Here is a 17,297-nt window from a genome sequence, read left to right on the forward strand (position 1 = left end):
TTTAACATACAAATACTATGCATTATCTGGAGTGCATTTTCACTGATGTGCTTTCCTTCCTAATCTGAAACTCAGATGATGTCAGGTCGTGTGTGACACTGGCAAAAAAATAACCCATTTCTAAGCCAGAGTCTCACAGATAAGTTATAATTTGTCTTGGGGGAAAACATCCATATAATGAACATTCCAAGTCAACATCTTTGAGAAAAAATTGATGAGAATTGAAAGACTGGGCAGATGACCGTATTAACTGCAAAGATAATTCCTGCTTTCATGGCTTCACTAAACTGGATTTTCTGGTACATCGTACATTACTCCATAATTATGCATCAAAATATTAACCAATTAGCAGGTAAGATGACAAGAGCTCAAGGGCAGTAATAATTAAACAAAACCTGGAATTCCATACAATTCCAAATAATAAAGGGTCCACCATATTTTTTAAACTTAATGTGTGGTTTTAAGGCTGAAACACTAAATGTACATATGAAGTAAGTTATCTGAAACAATTTAATGTTTAGAAAACAGAAGCAAATGAATATTTAGTTCCTTCCTATTAATATACAGCCATCATTAGTACCAATCGTTTTGCTTACAATAAAAGCACATTTAATGGACAGCATAAACACAGATCTGCTCTTTATGGCTTTAGGTGGTCAGCTCAGAATGGGAAGCGAAGAAGTTCACATCACAAATCAGTGCCTAAAGCTGAGCTGACCTAAAGCTGACTGTTCACCCTGCCTTTAAGTCTTCTGAGCAACACCACTTCTTGAAAGTGCTTTGGTAAGATGAAAACATGGCAAATAAAAATGCAAATTCGACCATGTTACACGCCAGTCCAAACTCACTGTCAGTCATCTGTACAGCCCTGCCAAAGCCAAGCAGAGAAATCTGAATCATCACAATGACAAGCAAACAGCAGGGTCCTTTCTGTATCTACAATTTTCACCAGTTCTTAATGTTCTTAAAAGGAAAAGAGTTACAAACTTGTTTTAGTGAAGTTCAGAGAAAAGAGACCAACATCTCAGTATCTTAGATTTAAGATTCAAGAGGTTTGGGCTCGGGATTTAACTCAGTGGTTTCGCCACCTGCTTCGCAAGCGCAAGGACCGGAGTTCGATGTCGAGTACCAAAAAAAAAAAAAAAAGGATTCAAAAGGTTTAATTTGCTTTATCATTTTGAGTTAACTGGATAGTTCGCTTCAATATACTACTTAGATAATAAGAATAGCATACACACTAGACTTCATTGTTAATTTGTTGATGACATTTAACACATCGATTCAATTTACTACACTTTCTAGGAAGTCAGCTATATTGAGTCTATAATCAATACCCTTGTACCCCTATGCATCTTCGGGAAAAAAGTATAGCTGTTAAATCACATTTTGCGTGTGTGTGTGTGTGTGTGTAACTACGCAAAAAACAGACATCCAGTATTTGGTATTTTCTTATTCTAAGTGCGTGGTGAGTCTATGGTCCCTTCCTATGTACACAGCTTTATTTTATACTTTTTTTTTTTTGCTACTGGGGATAGAACTCAGGACCTTATGCCTGTGAGGCAGGCGCAGTGCCACTAAGCTAAATCCCCAGCCCTATTTTATACTTCTTCCTCACATTTTTTAGTCACATTTTTAAAGAGGAAAAAATAAATGAAACTAATTTTACTAAATATTTGACTCAATGTAATCAACATATTATCATTTCTATACCTAGTCTGTTTATAAAGATTATTCAGATAATTACATTCCTTTGGTCTAAGCCTTTGAAATCCAGGGTATATAGTATATTACATTCATAGCACATGTCAATTTTAACAAACTTTTCACCAGATACTTCATCAATATTTATATTTCACTGAAACTTTATAACTGAAAAAAGTAGATCTATGCTAGTACAACACAAGCACCTCACAGACACTATGTATTTACACAAATGCAGTCCACTCTCCATGATCTATTATTACATTATTCATTGACGGGGAAGGCAGGTCTAATGCCTCTGTCGATTTTGCATACGGATACAAAATTTTGTGTGGGTTTATTTATCCTGCTGATGAAGCCTGCCACAAACTAAAAGGTAGGAGAGGAAGCTACTGAAAAAATTCTGAGGGGATATTTTAGATCTGAGGAAATACTTTAGTTGGTTTAAGTTTAGGTCTTCTCTTTCTGAGTCTGATCTTTTCTAGCAATGCCAAGATATGAATAACCTGATGAAGGCAGGCATACATCCATAACTGAGCTAGTAGAGCACCCGTGAAGAAATTGCTAACCTTAAATAATTAAATCTTTGAAAAGCCTGTTCTTACCTCTCACCCATACTGGGTTGAGGCTAAGAACTTGGGCTGGTCTAGGTTGAAACCATGCTTCTGCCATACAGTGCCAGTTTAACTTTGGGCAGCTTAATTAATCTTTCTATGCCCCTTAAGATGGCCGTAAAATTAACAGGACCTAAATCATAGACTGTTGTGAGAAATAAATGAGATTTTTTATACGATATAAAATATCTTAACACACAGTCTTAACTCTGGTACTTAAGTGTGCAACAATTATTACTATTTTTACCTCAGAAATCTTAACAGAGATGGGATTATGTTCAATAATTATGTTATAAATGAATAGTATGTATTTGATCACCTTATAAATACTAAAATGCTATATAAAACACAATTGTTTCATCCTGTAAGTACAGAGAGTAACTGTTCAGACTAAAGAAAAATGTCTTCAATGAAAAAATCCACAACCACACCAAACTGATTCTTTACATTAGGGCTTACTAAGTTCTATTAAATTCTTTATCAAGTCTTTTTCCAAAAATCAGACCCACAGGGCCAGGGATTTAGCTCAGTGACACCTCGCCTGCCTCAAAAGTGCAAGGTCCTGAGTTCAATCCCCATTACCAAAAAAAAAAAAATCAGACACACATTTATTCACTTTAAAAGTGCTACCATTCGGGGGCTGGGGATTTAGCTCAGTGGTTCCACCTCCTGCCTTGCTAGCACAAGGTCCTGAGTTCAATCTCTGGTACTCTAAAAAAAAAAAAAAAAAGTGCTACCATGCATTCCAAACCTAAATATAAAGGCTGGGGATGTAGCTCAGTGGTAGAGAATTTCCCAGGCTCGTATTAGGCCTTAGGTTTGATCTTCAGCACCACCAAAAAAAAAATGTGTGGGTATATATACATATGTTCATTTTTATATATTACATACATAGTATTTATTAGTCAATGTCACTTTAGATTCATCCATCTATCTGTGCTCACTTTCACTGGAAGTAGTATCAGATTTAACATAATAATCAACTGTCCTGAATCTCAAATTTCTAAAAGTGGCTTCTCTCAAAGATAAATTTTCTGTTTTCATTGCTATGCTATGCTCTTTCTTCACATTCCACACTCGGACCTGCTAACAAAACTGCCACTTAGCAGGTGGTACACCTGTAATCCCAGCACTCAGGAGGCTGATGCAGGAGGATAAAGAGTTCCAGGTCAACATGGACTAATAGCAAAGCCCTATCTCAAAAAGAATAAAGACAAAAAAAAAAAAAAAAAAAACAACTGCCTCTTGTTGAGTTTCCTGGTTTTTTTGTTTGTTTTTTTTCCCCTCCTTACTCTTCCCCTGTCTGAGTATAAGCCATTCACACACAACTACAAGGCCAAAAGAAAGGTAATGGCAGTGACTGGAGAAACTAATCTAACAACAGATAAGAAGCCCTGGAATAATAAAAAGGTCAATCAAAACTTCAAAGCTTTGTCACAGGTGATTCTTAACAATCATAAAACTGTCTCCTCCATGGGGTAGTAATTTACTCCTCTGTAAAAGGGGGACCAGGGGAATCTTTCAAATCATTACATTTAAATTGTTTAAAGATACAAAGTATATATAACTCATTTCTCTACCTAATCAAGATTTAGCACCAGAAGAGAAAAACTGTCAGTTAAATAATAACTACAGAGACGCTTTCATCATAGAAATTTTAAACTAAATTTCCAGAAAGAATATGGTAGTGGGCCCGGGATGTAGCTCAGTGGCACCGAGCCTGCCTCGCAAGCGCTAGGTCCTGAGTTCAATCCCCGGTACTGAAAAGAAGAAAGAAAGAATATGAGAGTAAATGTCTTGGAGGACCAATTATTTCTATAATCCTTAGAGTGAAAATTAAAAAAAATTAACAGTAGACTATCCGAGGTGCAAAAGCCACGCACTTGCTCAACGATGAATGATGAATGCTTCATTAATTTTTTAAACCCTGTGACCATGTTGCAATTTTCCATGAGCAACTGTCAGAGCTGCCCTTCTTGATAGGCGCCTGCACTGCACTGAATACCTGTGCGTGTCGCTGGAGAAATACCATCTCGATGTATCTGCTCCTTCCAGGCTCACACCCAGGCATGAATGCTGTGACTGTTACCCTGCGCCCGCCCTGCCAACCGCAGGACGTCTCCCCCAAGTACCCACCTAACTCCCCGCTGCAGACCCATCCCGGGCGACCATCACCGCCCATGCAACCCCCTCACCCCTCCAAGGCCCGTCCCCGTCTCGGTCCCGGCAGCCGGGATGCTCGCGTGGGAGCTCCCCGCGCGGACCCGAGTGGCCGCGTCGCTCGGGTGCTTTGTCTCCAGCCCCGGAGGCCAGGCCGGGACGCACGGTGACAGGCGCTCTATAAATATTAAAGTCACCGCCGCCCAGCGCTGGCGGCTCCTGCGGGCACGGCCGGACAGGCGATAGCCCTGGGAGGCCCAACCTGAGGCGACGGCTCCTCTGGCGGGGACCTGGCCAGGGTCGGGCGCCCCCGGGGCCACCTGCGCACGCGGGCTGCGCATATTGGGGTCCCCCGGCTGCCTCAGTTTCCTCAGCCCGCTCCCCACCCCCCACCCCCTCGGTCCCCGGCAGCTGCTCACCTGACGGCCACTCGCACGGAGCTGTCGTCCGGGGCGCCCCACATGCTGGCGGCCGGCCGGGCCCGGCAGGGCGAGAGCCGGCGCTGCAGTAGGGGGCGGCAGGCTCACCTCCGCCGAGCTCCAGCCATGTTGGGCGGCTGAATGGAAAGGTGGCGGCGGCGCCACCGAGGACGAGGACGAGGACGAGGACGGGGAGGAGGAGGCGAGGGGGAGTGGTCACTGTCCGCCGCGCCCGCCGGCTCCCGAGCTCGCCGACTTGGGCGGGGACGAGCGCGCCTGAGTGACGCGCGGCGGGGAGCGCGCAGGCCGCCGGGGCTCAGACTGCGCCTCCGAGCGCCCGCTCGCACGCCTCGGCCCGCACTGCGTCGGCGCGGCGCCCCGGCCTCCCTCCGTGGGGCGCAGTCGGGCGCTGCCGCCGGGCGTCCTTCGTGCACCCGGCTGCCTGGGTCCGGGCTGAATAGCCCTCGCGACTGCAACCAGCCAGCTGCTGCTCGGCCGGCTTTGTGTGTGCCTTATTGTCCTCTCCCGGTGGACTTTGACCCCCTCCCTAGCCTGCTGCAGCCCGCCCGCCCTGCAGTCGCTTGTTCACGTTGAACCCGCTCCCTGGCTCTGCTGCTTCTGGGCAGCGGGGCGGTGCTGCATCCCAGCTCAGGCGGGTTGTGGAAATAATTTACTCTGAGAGTCCCGAATGCGTTTCTGTTCGATCGTTTGTACACTGGTAGATGAACTGCATCCTGGTCCTGCCAAGTGTTCCCAGGACTGAATACCCATCGAGACGTGCCGAGTAGTAAATCCTCCGCTGATTTCTCTCTCCCTGCCGGCCCTCAGAAAGCACCTCCTAAGCCTAGGATTCTATCAGCATTGTTCCACTGTGGTTTCTGCTTGTCACCGTTATGCTTCCACATGCCACTAGATAGCTCTGTGGAAACAGCCTTTATGAGCTCTGCCACAGAGTGTCTTTTGTGGACGGCCGCATGCATTTCTATAAATAAACATGTGGGTTCATACAAAACAGTCACAAAAGAGTAAATGGCACTATCCAAATAAAGGCACTGGCTAAGTGTATATAATCTAAAATGACACACCTATCGGCAAAGATCCTAGCCAGCAAAGAGAGCACAAAGATAGGCAGCATATTTAGTTTCAAACTTATTCTGTCTCTTAATCTCAACTACCATTAAATTGAAACAGACACAAAGTAGAAAGTAAAGAAAGCAAAAGTAGTATCTTTTTATAGGATACAAATTGGTGGCGACCATCTCCCCTCGCTAACCTGTGGAAAGCCTTCCCTTGCCTCAATATTTATCCATCAACAACTTAGAGCTGCATTTCATCCTGCCCGGCCAGGACTACATCTAGGTGAGTCTGAATCTGCTACCATGGACTGGTAAGAGCTGCAAGCAAGGCAAGAACAGCAAACCACATTTAGCAAACCTAAAGAGAACCTTTTTAATAATTTAAAACCTTCTTTTTAAAAAATTCTCTTTTAAAATAGCACTAGCGCATATTACCTCTCCATAAGAGCTGTCACAAAACGAATGCTTACAGGAAATGACAGGTGGCCGCCCCAGTGATGGGGCGGGCAAGGCGACTGTGATAGAGCACACAGGCCCTGTCCAGAGGCAGAGGCAGCGGCTGTCTTCAGCTCCTGCTGAGGGCCGCCTCGCTGGCAGGCAAACCCTGTGAGGACACTTTTTTTGTCACTTCTCAAGTGAAGGTGAAACATCAGATCTTTATGTGAAGCCTTCTTAGTTCTAAACGTCAGTGACTAATTCTGCGCAGTATTTACCTGATGTGCAAACCACTCAAATTATCTCAGGCCAGCTTCCGTCACAAATCACCAGCCTGGAACTTCTGGTCAAAACATTAGCACTAATGACAGCTGTGGTTTGGGGTTTGTATTGTGCATGGGGTCAGGCAGAAGCAGTGTGGAAATTCAAATTCCCATCGCCATTTGAGTCAGTGTGTTTCTCCCAAATATCAAAAGTTGCAAAATCAATGGCTCATTTTGTGTTTACTCCAGATTCCTAAACTCCTACGTGACAGCTTTCCTTGTGGCGCATCTAATTAGTTATCATCTTTATTTGAAGAAATCCCAAAGGCAGACCATTTACTGTAAGAGTGGTTTAAATCCTATTTCAATTGTTTACTCAATAAATATTTAATAAGAGACTGCTACTTGCAAGTCACCTGGACACTGGTGATTTGAAGAACAAGACAATGTCTTGCCTACAAGGAACATCAAAATGGTTTCCCTGAATCCATTCTTGGTTTCATCCCATAGGAAGAATGAGCTCAGAATCTTTGTGCAAAACTACATCCCTAGCCCTTTTTTAGTTTTTACTTTAAGACAATTTCCACTAACCTACTAAATTGCCCAAGATGGGTTTAAACTTATGATCCTCCTGCCTCAGCCTCACAGGTCACTAGAACTTTGGATGAAGACAAAGCATTACATCTTTCCGGAAGCACTGTGATAAAAAAAAAAAAAAAAGGAAAGACTGCCACATTGTTGTCATTCCTACTACATTCCTACTACATGATATTTTATCTGCACAAAACAGAAATGCAAAGCTCGATATCTTCATCTTATGGCTTTTCTTTTAAATAACAGTAATCAGCTTTTTGAATAAAGAACTTATCTAAGTGAAATAATAATAAAATGAACTAAACATACATTATTTTTGTTGTTCCCTTGCCTGAAAGGTCAAATAGTGATCCAACATGAATAGAATAGATTCTTCTAGGCCTCAAGGCTCTTCTCTCTGTGGCTGCTCACACGCGTTTCTGTTCTTTTGTTACTCTACTCCTTAGCCACTACTCTTGGCGATGTTGGTCTATTTCATGAACTCCCAATTACATTTTTGCCTAGGGCCTCTGCAGTACCTATTTCCCTTTACTTGGACCATTTTTCTTATAATCAGCTCATTCTGGACTTTTAGGTATGGACTCAAATGCTATTTCCCCAGAGATGCTGTTCCTGAGCACTCAGTCATAAAGAGCATCCAAAGGGCTCCGTGATTGGCACTGTGGAGCACAGAATGGTAATGTAAGGCACACTGTTAAAAGCAAAAACTTTTTTCTTTCTTTTAAACACCCTAATTTTTTCTCTTTTTGTTTTTCAATACTGATTATTGAACATAAGGTCTTCACACTGAGCTATATCCCCAACCCTTTTGTTTCTTTCCTTTTTTTTTTTTAGGCAGAATCTCACTAAGGAACTAAATTGCCCAGGCAGGATTTAAACTTGCAGTCCACCTGGCTTAGCCTCCTAGAGTCCTGGGATTATAGGCATGTGCCACCGCACCTGGCTCTCTTAATGTGCTATAATGTTTTTATTTGCTACTTAACATCATTCTCCATAAAGAAAAATGAAAATTTTAGATTATTTTCATGAACTTTACCTTTGATCTTTATATTGTGCACTGTCAGTTTTAAATATGAATAGAAAAGCACTTAACACATATGTGAAATCATAAATATTATATAATTCCTATTTCTAAGTTCATAAATGCACATGTATTTTGTTCTTAAGTGAACAGTAGACACATTGCGCAAAAGTAACTTTTATGAGTACATGTTTGCAGTACATAATGATTGCATTAGTAGAGAGGTCGTACATGCATATAACACATCTTAATTCTTTTTCATCTTTTTCTACCCCTTCTTTCTCCCTCCATCTTTTGATCATTTTCCATTTGAGAAAGATCTATCTCCTCACATCCTATCATCTTTTATTTTGCTCTTTATATTTTGGGTTTCTCATATAAAAGAAACCATGCAATATTTAAATTTGTGTGTCTGATCAAATGACACAACTTTATCCTTCTTTGTGGCAGAGTAGTACTCCACTGTGTGTAAATACCACATTTTCTTTATCCATTCATCTGTTGATGGACAAAGAGGTTGCTTCCAAGATTTAGCTATTATAAATTGTGCTGCTATAAAAATGGGTATGCACATATCACTATAATATGATATCTTTAACTCTTTTAGGAAGATATCTAGAAGGGGAATAGCTGGGTCAAATGGAATTTCTAGTTTTAGTTTTTGGAGGAATTTCCACACCAATTTCCATAGTGGTTGCACTAGTTTACATTGCCACCAGCAATGCAGAAGCATTCCTTTTTCCCTGCACCCTCACCAACATTTATTATTATTTGATATCTTGATGGTGGTCATTCTTTCTGGGGTAAGATAGAACATCAGTGTTGTTTTAATCTGCATTTCTCTAATGACCAGTGATGTTGAAAATCTTTTCATGTATTTATTTATAGACCATTTGTACTTCTTCTAAGAAGTATCCATTCCTTTTACTTGCCCAGTTTTTGATTGACCCTTTTGTTGTTGTTGTTGTTGTTGTTGTTGTTGTTGTTCTTCTTCTTCTTCTTCTTCTTCTTCTTCTTCTTCTTCTTCTTCTTCTTCTTCTTTATATATTCTAGACATCAGTTCTCTGTCTAAGGAGTAGCTGGCAATTTTTTTCTCATTCTGTAGGTTGTCTCTTTACTCTATCGGTTGTTTCTTTTGCTGTGCAGATTTTTTATTTTATATACTCCATTGGTTGATTCTCTGTACCATTTCCACTGCAACTAAGGTTCAGTTCAGAAAGTCCTTGCCTATTCCTGTGATTTCAAGAGTTTTACCTATTTTATCTTCCATAAAATTGTTTTTGTCTTAACACTTAGATCTTTGATTCATTTTGATTTTAGTTTAATACATGGGAGAAATATGAGTCTAGACTCAATCTTCTGCATATGGATAGTCAGTTTTCCCAGCACCATTTACTAAAGAGACCATCTGTCCTCCAGTGTGTGTTTTTGACCTCTTTGTCAAGGACCGAATAGTTGAATATTCCTGGGGTTGTTTCTGCTTCCTCCGTTCGGTTCCACTAATCTTCATGTCTGTTTTTGTGTCAGCACCATGCTGTTTTTATCAATGTAGATTTATAACAATTTCAAGTCTGGGATTGTGATGTTTCCCCCCTTGCTTTTGTTACCTAGAATTGCTTTCACTGTACTGGGTCTCTTCTGGTTAACTCAACTATTTTTATTTCACTTTTCTTTTTGTGGTACAGAGTATCAAACTCAGGACCTGCACGATGGCAAGTGCTCTCCCACTGACTGACCCACCCTCACCCTTTTAATTTCTTGATATATGCTCATTCTACTAGCATTTTGGCTTTCAAATAAGAAATGAAAAACTGAAAAGAAATTATCTTCCTCTTGCTCTTTCCTTTATTTTCATCATTTTCAAGGTCAGTGGCAGGCTGCTGTAGGAATTAGTGTAAGAAAAGATAAGAGTGGGTTCTTTGGTCATTGTGTTTGTTAGAATGCTTTAGCATTTTTGCATTAGAAGCAAGTTCTGATCGGAGGAAGGCTGGTCCCTAGAGTGTCAGCATCTCTGCTTCCTCTGTTATAGACAGAACACATTTAGTTCCTGGCTTTGAATCTTCCAGATCTCCCTGGGTATGGGAGCCAACCAGAATTCTGCACTTTGGGGAGATGGTGAATGTAACATAAGAACAGGGCATCAAGGAAGGAAAGACGTGTATTATACATACGTCCTCTGCTTACCCCCATGATCCAGTGTTTTATCAGACCACACTTAACAAGACGCAATACTGCAAATAAAATTAAGAATCACAATGTGACAACAGAGCATTAAACCAAGAATAGGACCCTTCTGAGCACAACGCTTTGTGTGACAACACAGATCACTGGCCCAGGGAGTGTGCTCTGGACCCCTAGTTACCTGTTATCACATCCCCATTCTATTTTTCATTCTTTAACAATAACTGATATCTGAGAGGTTTTGGTTATTGTTTATTGTCTTTTCTCCATATGAAGATGAATTCCAAGATAGCAAGGATTATTTTCATTTTATTCACTACTGTTTCTGTATCTCCCCAGACAGTATATAATAACACATAGTAGGTATCATTAAATGTTAGCTGGATGACTATGTGACTGAACAAGATGCCAGACCTTTCTAAGTCTCCCCATCTTACGTGTAAGTAATGTATCTTCTACCTTATGGAGTTGTTCTGAGAACTGAAAAAGCTTTTCTAACTTTGCTAGCTCCCAGAAAGCTCACAATAAACTGCTAGGTAATTTTATTGTATAAATATCTTTGCAAATACCAAATGTTTTTTAAAATCAAGTACTGATGCTGCAGCTGCACCTGTCTAAGGTACAAAGATTCATTCCAGTCCTCCCTGAACAGCAAGCCAGAAAGAAGTTACAAGAACCTCTACAGATTTCTTTTGCTAGGCCATCTAGGCTGTGTTTTTCAGGTTTCCACATTCTAATCGGTCATTAAAAGTTATTTGACTCTTCCATTTTGCTGCTAGCAGAAAGATTAAAAGAAGCAGTTCTGATTACAACTCCATAAGCAAACAACTGGCTTTGAAAAAGCATGCCTAGGCAACTCTCTCCTCAGGATCTTTTTCAAAAATCTTTAGGGAGCTAAGCCTTAATGCCACAATGAGAAATACCACTTTTTCTTCAGTGGTTCTTTTCATTTTGTGCATTTTTCCTTATTGGTAACAAGGAAAACCATTTATACACCTCTATCCTCAATGCCAGTGCAATGAGCTGAGCACTTGACAAGCATTATTTCACTTAATTTTCTCAATGGCCCTAGAAAGTGGGTTCAGTTATCACCGCCAAATTACATAGATGAGGAAACACAAGGCTGTCCAACAACTTCTGTCTGTTAAAATCATCTCTATTCAAATTTTTACTAATTTTGTCACCAGACAGGGTCTTTTTTAGTCTTACCTCTTACCTTAACTCTTCCTTTGCATTACATATGTGACTTTTCCTTCTGTCAAATTCTTCATTGCATTTTGCTTATGTCTTAGGTTTTATGGTAATGATCATTTTCTGACTCCTTATCTAGACTGCAGATTTCTAAAGGGCAGAATTTGTGAGAAATCAAACATAACAACTGGTACTTATTTGTTGAATAAGTAAATCAGTGGTTACCAGAGGAAGGGCATATGATGCTTTGATTTCAACACAAAGCAAGTTTTCATTAGAGATAAACTTTTGCCTACTAGTTATAGTTCCCAAAAAGGCTAATTTCAGACCACAGTGTCTATTCAAGGTGGCATCTAAACAGAAAGAAAAACAAAGTACTTGAGATTCTGTAAAGCAGCAGATGTAAGCAATGCTCTTATAATCTTAGCGATGAAAAACAACTTACAATTCCAGCCCACTCCATTCATTTTATGGTTCAGAAAATACCACCAAGTCCCCAACACACACACACCCCCACTGTACAGTAAATTAGGGACAGGGTTAAATTAAAATCCAAATTTCTTGACTCCCTTTCCTTGCTCTTTTTTCTTTATTGTTAGTACCACTAGTATGTCATTATTTGGATTTAGAAAATAGTATATACTACAAATATTTGACTATAAAGAATATCTTTTGAAATGTAACAGTAAGTTGAGCTTACATTCTTATATTACTACATTTTTTCCCTTAAAACAGTTTGTTAGCATTTTTATAAACTAATGGCTAATGATCCATAACATTATTAAAAAATCAAAATTTTAACTATATACATATTTTATTCACATTTTCTCCTTTCTGTTTTTTGGGGGTTTTTTTTGTTGTTGTTGTGTTTTTGTTGTTGGTGGTGGTGGTTTTTTGGGGGTTTGTTGTTGTTGTTGTTGCTTTTGGTACCAGAGATCAAACTCAGGATGTTGTTCTTGCCAGGCAGGTGTGGTGCCATTGAGGTAAATCCCCGGCCCTACCTTTCTCTTTATTTTGAATAATGATGGAAGATGTTTCTGGGTGGGAAGTAAGTTTCTTTTATCCTTTTTCAATCTATTTATATTGCTTGAGATTTCTAAATAATACAGATCATTTCTACAGAAGTGATGGAATTATTGTAAGGAAAAAATATAACAAGTAGCTACATTTTATTAAAAATAAAAATTAGACAAAAATTAGATCTCATTGTTCACACTTAAATCAGAGTTTGAAACCTACAACTGTATTTTAGGTCTTAGACCTCAGTACTGTGTCTAAGAGACTAAAGGCAAAAGACTCCTCCTTAGTGCTTGGGTCTTTTGTGTAGTTTGCAGCATAAGTGTACTGCAGACAGCTTGATTACCCCAAAGTACTGGCCCAGTTAATTGCATTCAAATGCAAATTAGAGCTACTAAGTCATGCTGGTCTAGAGCCAAAGCTCTGAGCCAAGTGTGTCTTTTTTTTCCCCTAACTGTGCAGGACAGAACTTGAAAGGCAGTTTGGCACAGTCATCCATTAGAACTTTGTATTTTATGTTTTTTCATTTTGGAATACTATCAAACTGAATTGCTGAAAGATAATTTTATTAGCCATTTTTCTTCTCAGATTTATTCATCAATACCACCATTCTTTCCCCCATTTGTTGAATGAAATTCCTCACTTCATTTTTCTTTTTTTTTTCTAACTATTTTCTTATTACCTCCACATGTATAGTTTTCAAGCTCTCATGGCTCTGGATAACCTGAAGCCAAATGGTTAATGAAGTCCTATATTTTCTATCCCTCTTCTATTTCAGAAAACGTATAACAATTAAAAATATTATGTTGACTTTTTAAGTTGGGGATAATATGACGTACTTCACTTAACTTCTACAGTAAACATTACTTGAACTTACTTCCCCTCAAAAGAAAAAGATCGTACATCTCAATATTCCTCATACAAATACTCAATTGATGCTTTTTAAGTAAGGTACCCATGCTACCTTTACAAGATGCAGTACCTAAAATCACCTATAGCAACATAAAACTCTTCTCATTTCCTTAATCTGATCCGAGACCAGCTAACAAAAGCCCCACAACAAAGGCCTCTCACACAGGAGACAACCAACAAAGGCCTCTAAGACAAGAGAAACAAGTAACACATGTATTTATTATGATCCTAAGGCACTCTTCCAATTTTCGAAGTACAAAGATGAATTCTGGGCCAGGGATTTAGCTCAGGGGCCGGGGATTTGGCTCAGTGGTTCAGCTGCCTGCCTCACAGGCGCAGGGTTCCAAGTTCAGTCCCCAGTACCAAAAAAAAAAAAAAAAAAGAATTCTGTTAGGTAAATTGGCATTGAAGTCCTTGTTTAGTCCAAATACTCAAGACCATTTAAAAGACTATTAAATCTGACATAACAATACAGATAAAAACAAAGATGTGGACACAAAATATTGATGAATGGTAAATTAGCAACAAGATCGTGGCAGTACCTAGACAATGTTGCTTATGCACACCTCACAGAAAAGATATGTTTCAATAGCAAGGAGAAATAAGGTAGGTAGAGTCCTGAATGCAGAGTTTAGAATAATAGGGTAGAATATAGGGAATTCTTTAAACTTTGCAAGTGTACAAGTGACAAGACAAAAATGGTGTTTTAAAATGCATAAAGTGAAATCGAATTTTAGAAAAGATGGAGTGTAGTCCACATCTGAGAAGAATTGGGAAGACTCAGGTAACTGGATCATACTAGCGTACTACTTTAGTTAAAAAGCAGAAATAGTGAAAATGGAGAAGTAGGACTTATAAATGAGAGTCCATGTCAGGAAAAGTGAACACGCTTCAGCAGTATGGAAGAAGAGTGACAGGGGATTGAAGTCCTAAAATTTCTATCCTTGAAAATGTAAGGTTGTGGGCTAGAAAAACACTCTATACTGACATCACCAAAAAGCAGAAAGCACCAATTGGAGAGAATGAGGGGAAATTGTGAAGGAAAGGGCTTCTGAGGGTCCACAGTGGCAGATTACGAATTTAGGAAGGATCTTTTAAAAAAATTCATAAATAGACACTGAGAAAATAGTGGTGTTACTAGCAGAAAGCATCTGCGCAGCAATGAAAACAATACAGTGAGGTAAGAGATTAGGGATAGGCAAAACCAGGCAAAGAAATGAACGAATCTGTCAAAGTCATGAGATCATGAGACCCAGGGCACATAAGCAGAACCTGGACCCGGATGACCTTGCCTTCCTGAACACTGTCTGCGGGACCAATCAGAAAAGTGCAATTTTCAATTCTTCATTTAATCTGGCACAAAACCAAGGGAATCTTTCATAGGAAAGTTTAAATATGACACCAGACAAGTGAGTTTTTGATAGGCTGGCTGTCCCAAATGCCTTATTTGCATGAGGGAGAAGCCAATTAAGGAATTTGGGGTACCAAAGACACCCCTCCATAGTCCTTGTGGGTGCTGTGAATCTGTTCACTGGCCCTCTCTATAGAGAGAGCATGCTTCCCACCTTCAATAAATGCACATCTCCACCTCCTTCTGTGTGTCTCATCTACTTCTTTGTTCAGTCTATCAAGAACTTGAAAAAAAATTTCCCCAGGACCCAAAATCTAGTAACTGAGTGAAGACACAACCTACAGGATGGGGGAAAGCTTTTGTCAGTTACTCCTCAGAAAACTAATATGTAAATATATTTTTAAAACTCAAAAGCAAAATCCTGCCAAATAAAAGACTCAATAAAAAAAGGGGGGCAATTGAAATGAATAGGCACTTCTCAAAAGAAGTACAAATGGTGGCAGCTTTGGCCACTAGAGAAACGCAAATCAAAACAACATTGAGGTTCCATCTCACTCCAGAAAGAATGGCTATCATCACCAGCTCAAAAAGACACAAATGCTTCCGGGGGAGCCAGCCAGCTTCGCGCGGGGCCTAGGGGCCCTGGCCCCAGCCTGGCTATGGGGCTCCCGCGGCCGGCCCCGGCCCTGGCACGCGAGGCAGGGGCGCTGGGGAGGGGAGCGGGGGAGGGGAGGGGGGAGGGGGGGCGCGGGCCCAGCGGGAGCTGCCGCGGTGGTGAGCGCGGCCTCCCGTCCCCTGCAGCCCTTCCTGCGCCTCATGCGCCTGGACAAGCCCATCGGAACCTGGCTGTTGTATTTGCCGTGTATGTGGAGCATTAGTTTGGTAGCTGAGCCCGGGTGTTTTCCAGATTGGTATATGTTATCCCTCTTGGGCACTGGAGCTATTCTGATGCGTGGAGCAGGCTGTACTATCAATGACATGTGGGACCGTGACTATGATAAAGAGGTTACAAGAACGCAAATCGCCCAATAGCTGCTGGAGACAGTTCAGCTTTTCAGTCCTTGGTTTTTCTCTGGGACAGCTAACCTTGGCACTGGGTGTTCTTCTGTGTCTGAATTACTACAGTATAGCTCTGGGAGCAGCATCATTGCTTCTCCTCATCACCTACTCCCTGATGAAGAGAATCACATACTGGCCTCAGCTAGCCTTGAGGCTGACGTTCAACTGGGGTGCACTGCTTGGCTGGTCAGCCGTGAGGGGCTCCTGTGACCCATCTGTGTGCCTGCCTCTCTACTTTGCTGGAATTATGTGGACCCTGATCTGTGACACTATTTATGCCCATCAGGGCAAAAGAGACGATGCTCTGATTGGCCTCAAGAACATGGCACTGCTGTTCAGAGAGAACACCAAGAAGTGGCTTGGTGGCTTCAGCATGGCTGTGCTGGGGGCCCTGAGCCTGGCAGGAGTGAGCTGTGCCCAGACCCCACACTACTATGCTGCTCTCCTCATTTTTGGAGCCCACTTGGCTCACCAGATCCACACTCTGGACATCCACAGTCCTGCAGACTATTGGGATAAATTCACCTCCAACCAAATAATAGGAATAATCCTCTTTTTAAGAATTGTCCTCAGAAATTTGTGGAAAGAAAAGAAGACAGATGAAGCAAAAGAAAACAAAGATAGCGAATAAAAAATTAGGAAATAACATTTATCTAAGAATTATGAAAACAAAGCTTTACAAAACACTCAGGGCTTGTGACCATGATTTTTGAATAAGCATATTCAGAATAAGAATATTGTGTTACAATATGTTACAGAAGTAAGGACAAGAAGATGAAAATTTAAAGTATATTTGCCTGGCTTTTAATTCAGTTGTTTGCTATCAAAATTTTTCCCCTGTCGTGACACCTGGGATGCTTCAGGATTTGAGGTGACCTTCAGGATTCTTCTGTCCATTATATTTCTCACCTGAAGTTATGGGAAACACATGAATTTTAGCACTTTAGAAAATTCCTGATGTGTTAATGGGGGGGGGGTGTTATGTGATCAAATATATGCATTGAAACCCAAGATTTTTTTGCGGGGGAGTACTGGAATCAAACTCAGGATCTTGGGCTTGTCAGGCAGGCGTGGTGCCACTGAGCTAAATTCCCAGCCCAAAACCCAAGATTTTGTAAGATTAATAGACAATAATTATAAAAGGAAAAAATAAATATTTTAATGAAACCATTAAAAAAAAAAGCCACAAATGCTGGCTAGGTCATTACGGAAATGTAAATTACATTGATGGTGAGAATGTAAACCAACCAGCAAAACCACTATGGAAATCAGTCTGGAGAGTCCTCAAAAAAAACCTAGAACT

The 17,297-nt window shown here is 40.7% G+C and overlaps 1 protein-coding gene and 1 pseudogene across 12 annotated transcripts in view; one reads left to right on the forward strand and one right to left on the reverse strand.

Annotated features, from left to right (window-relative positions):
• Nucleotides 1–5,251, reverse strand: part of Kif21a (kinesin family member 21A) — a 133,974-nt gene extending 128,723 nt beyond the window's left edge. For 6 of the 12 annotated variants that reach the window (XM_087200046.1, XM_004855008.4, XM_087200043.1 and 3 more), the window contains exon 1: nucleotides 4,895–5,251. In XM_087200046.1, coding sequence (XP_087056172.1) covers nucleotides 4,895–4,938 — 44 coding nt within the window. In that variant the 5' untranslated portion in view covers nucleotides 4,939–5,251. The remainder of the gene's footprint in view (nucleotides 1–4,894) is intronic. The other 6 variants (XM_013075938.3, XM_087200045.1, XM_013075939.3 and 3 more) reach the window with 1 other exon arrangement.
• A 10,281-nt stretch (nucleotides 5,252–15,532) lies between these two features.
• Nucleotides 15,533–16,625, forward strand: LOC101709538 (4-hydroxybenzoate polyprenyltransferase, mitochondrial pseudogene; annotated as a pseudogene).
• The last annotated feature ends 672 nt before the right edge of the window (nucleotides 16,626–17,297 follow it).

This window comes from Heterocephalus glaber, unplaced genomic scaffold (genome assembly GCF_053883595.1).
Source record: "Heterocephalus glaber isolate CG9 unplaced genomic scaffold, H.glaber_assembly_v1.0 deba00001733, whole genome shotgun sequence".
Taxonomy (NCBI): domain Eukaryota; kingdom Metazoa; phylum Chordata; class Mammalia; order Rodentia; family Bathyergidae; genus Heterocephalus; species Heterocephalus glaber.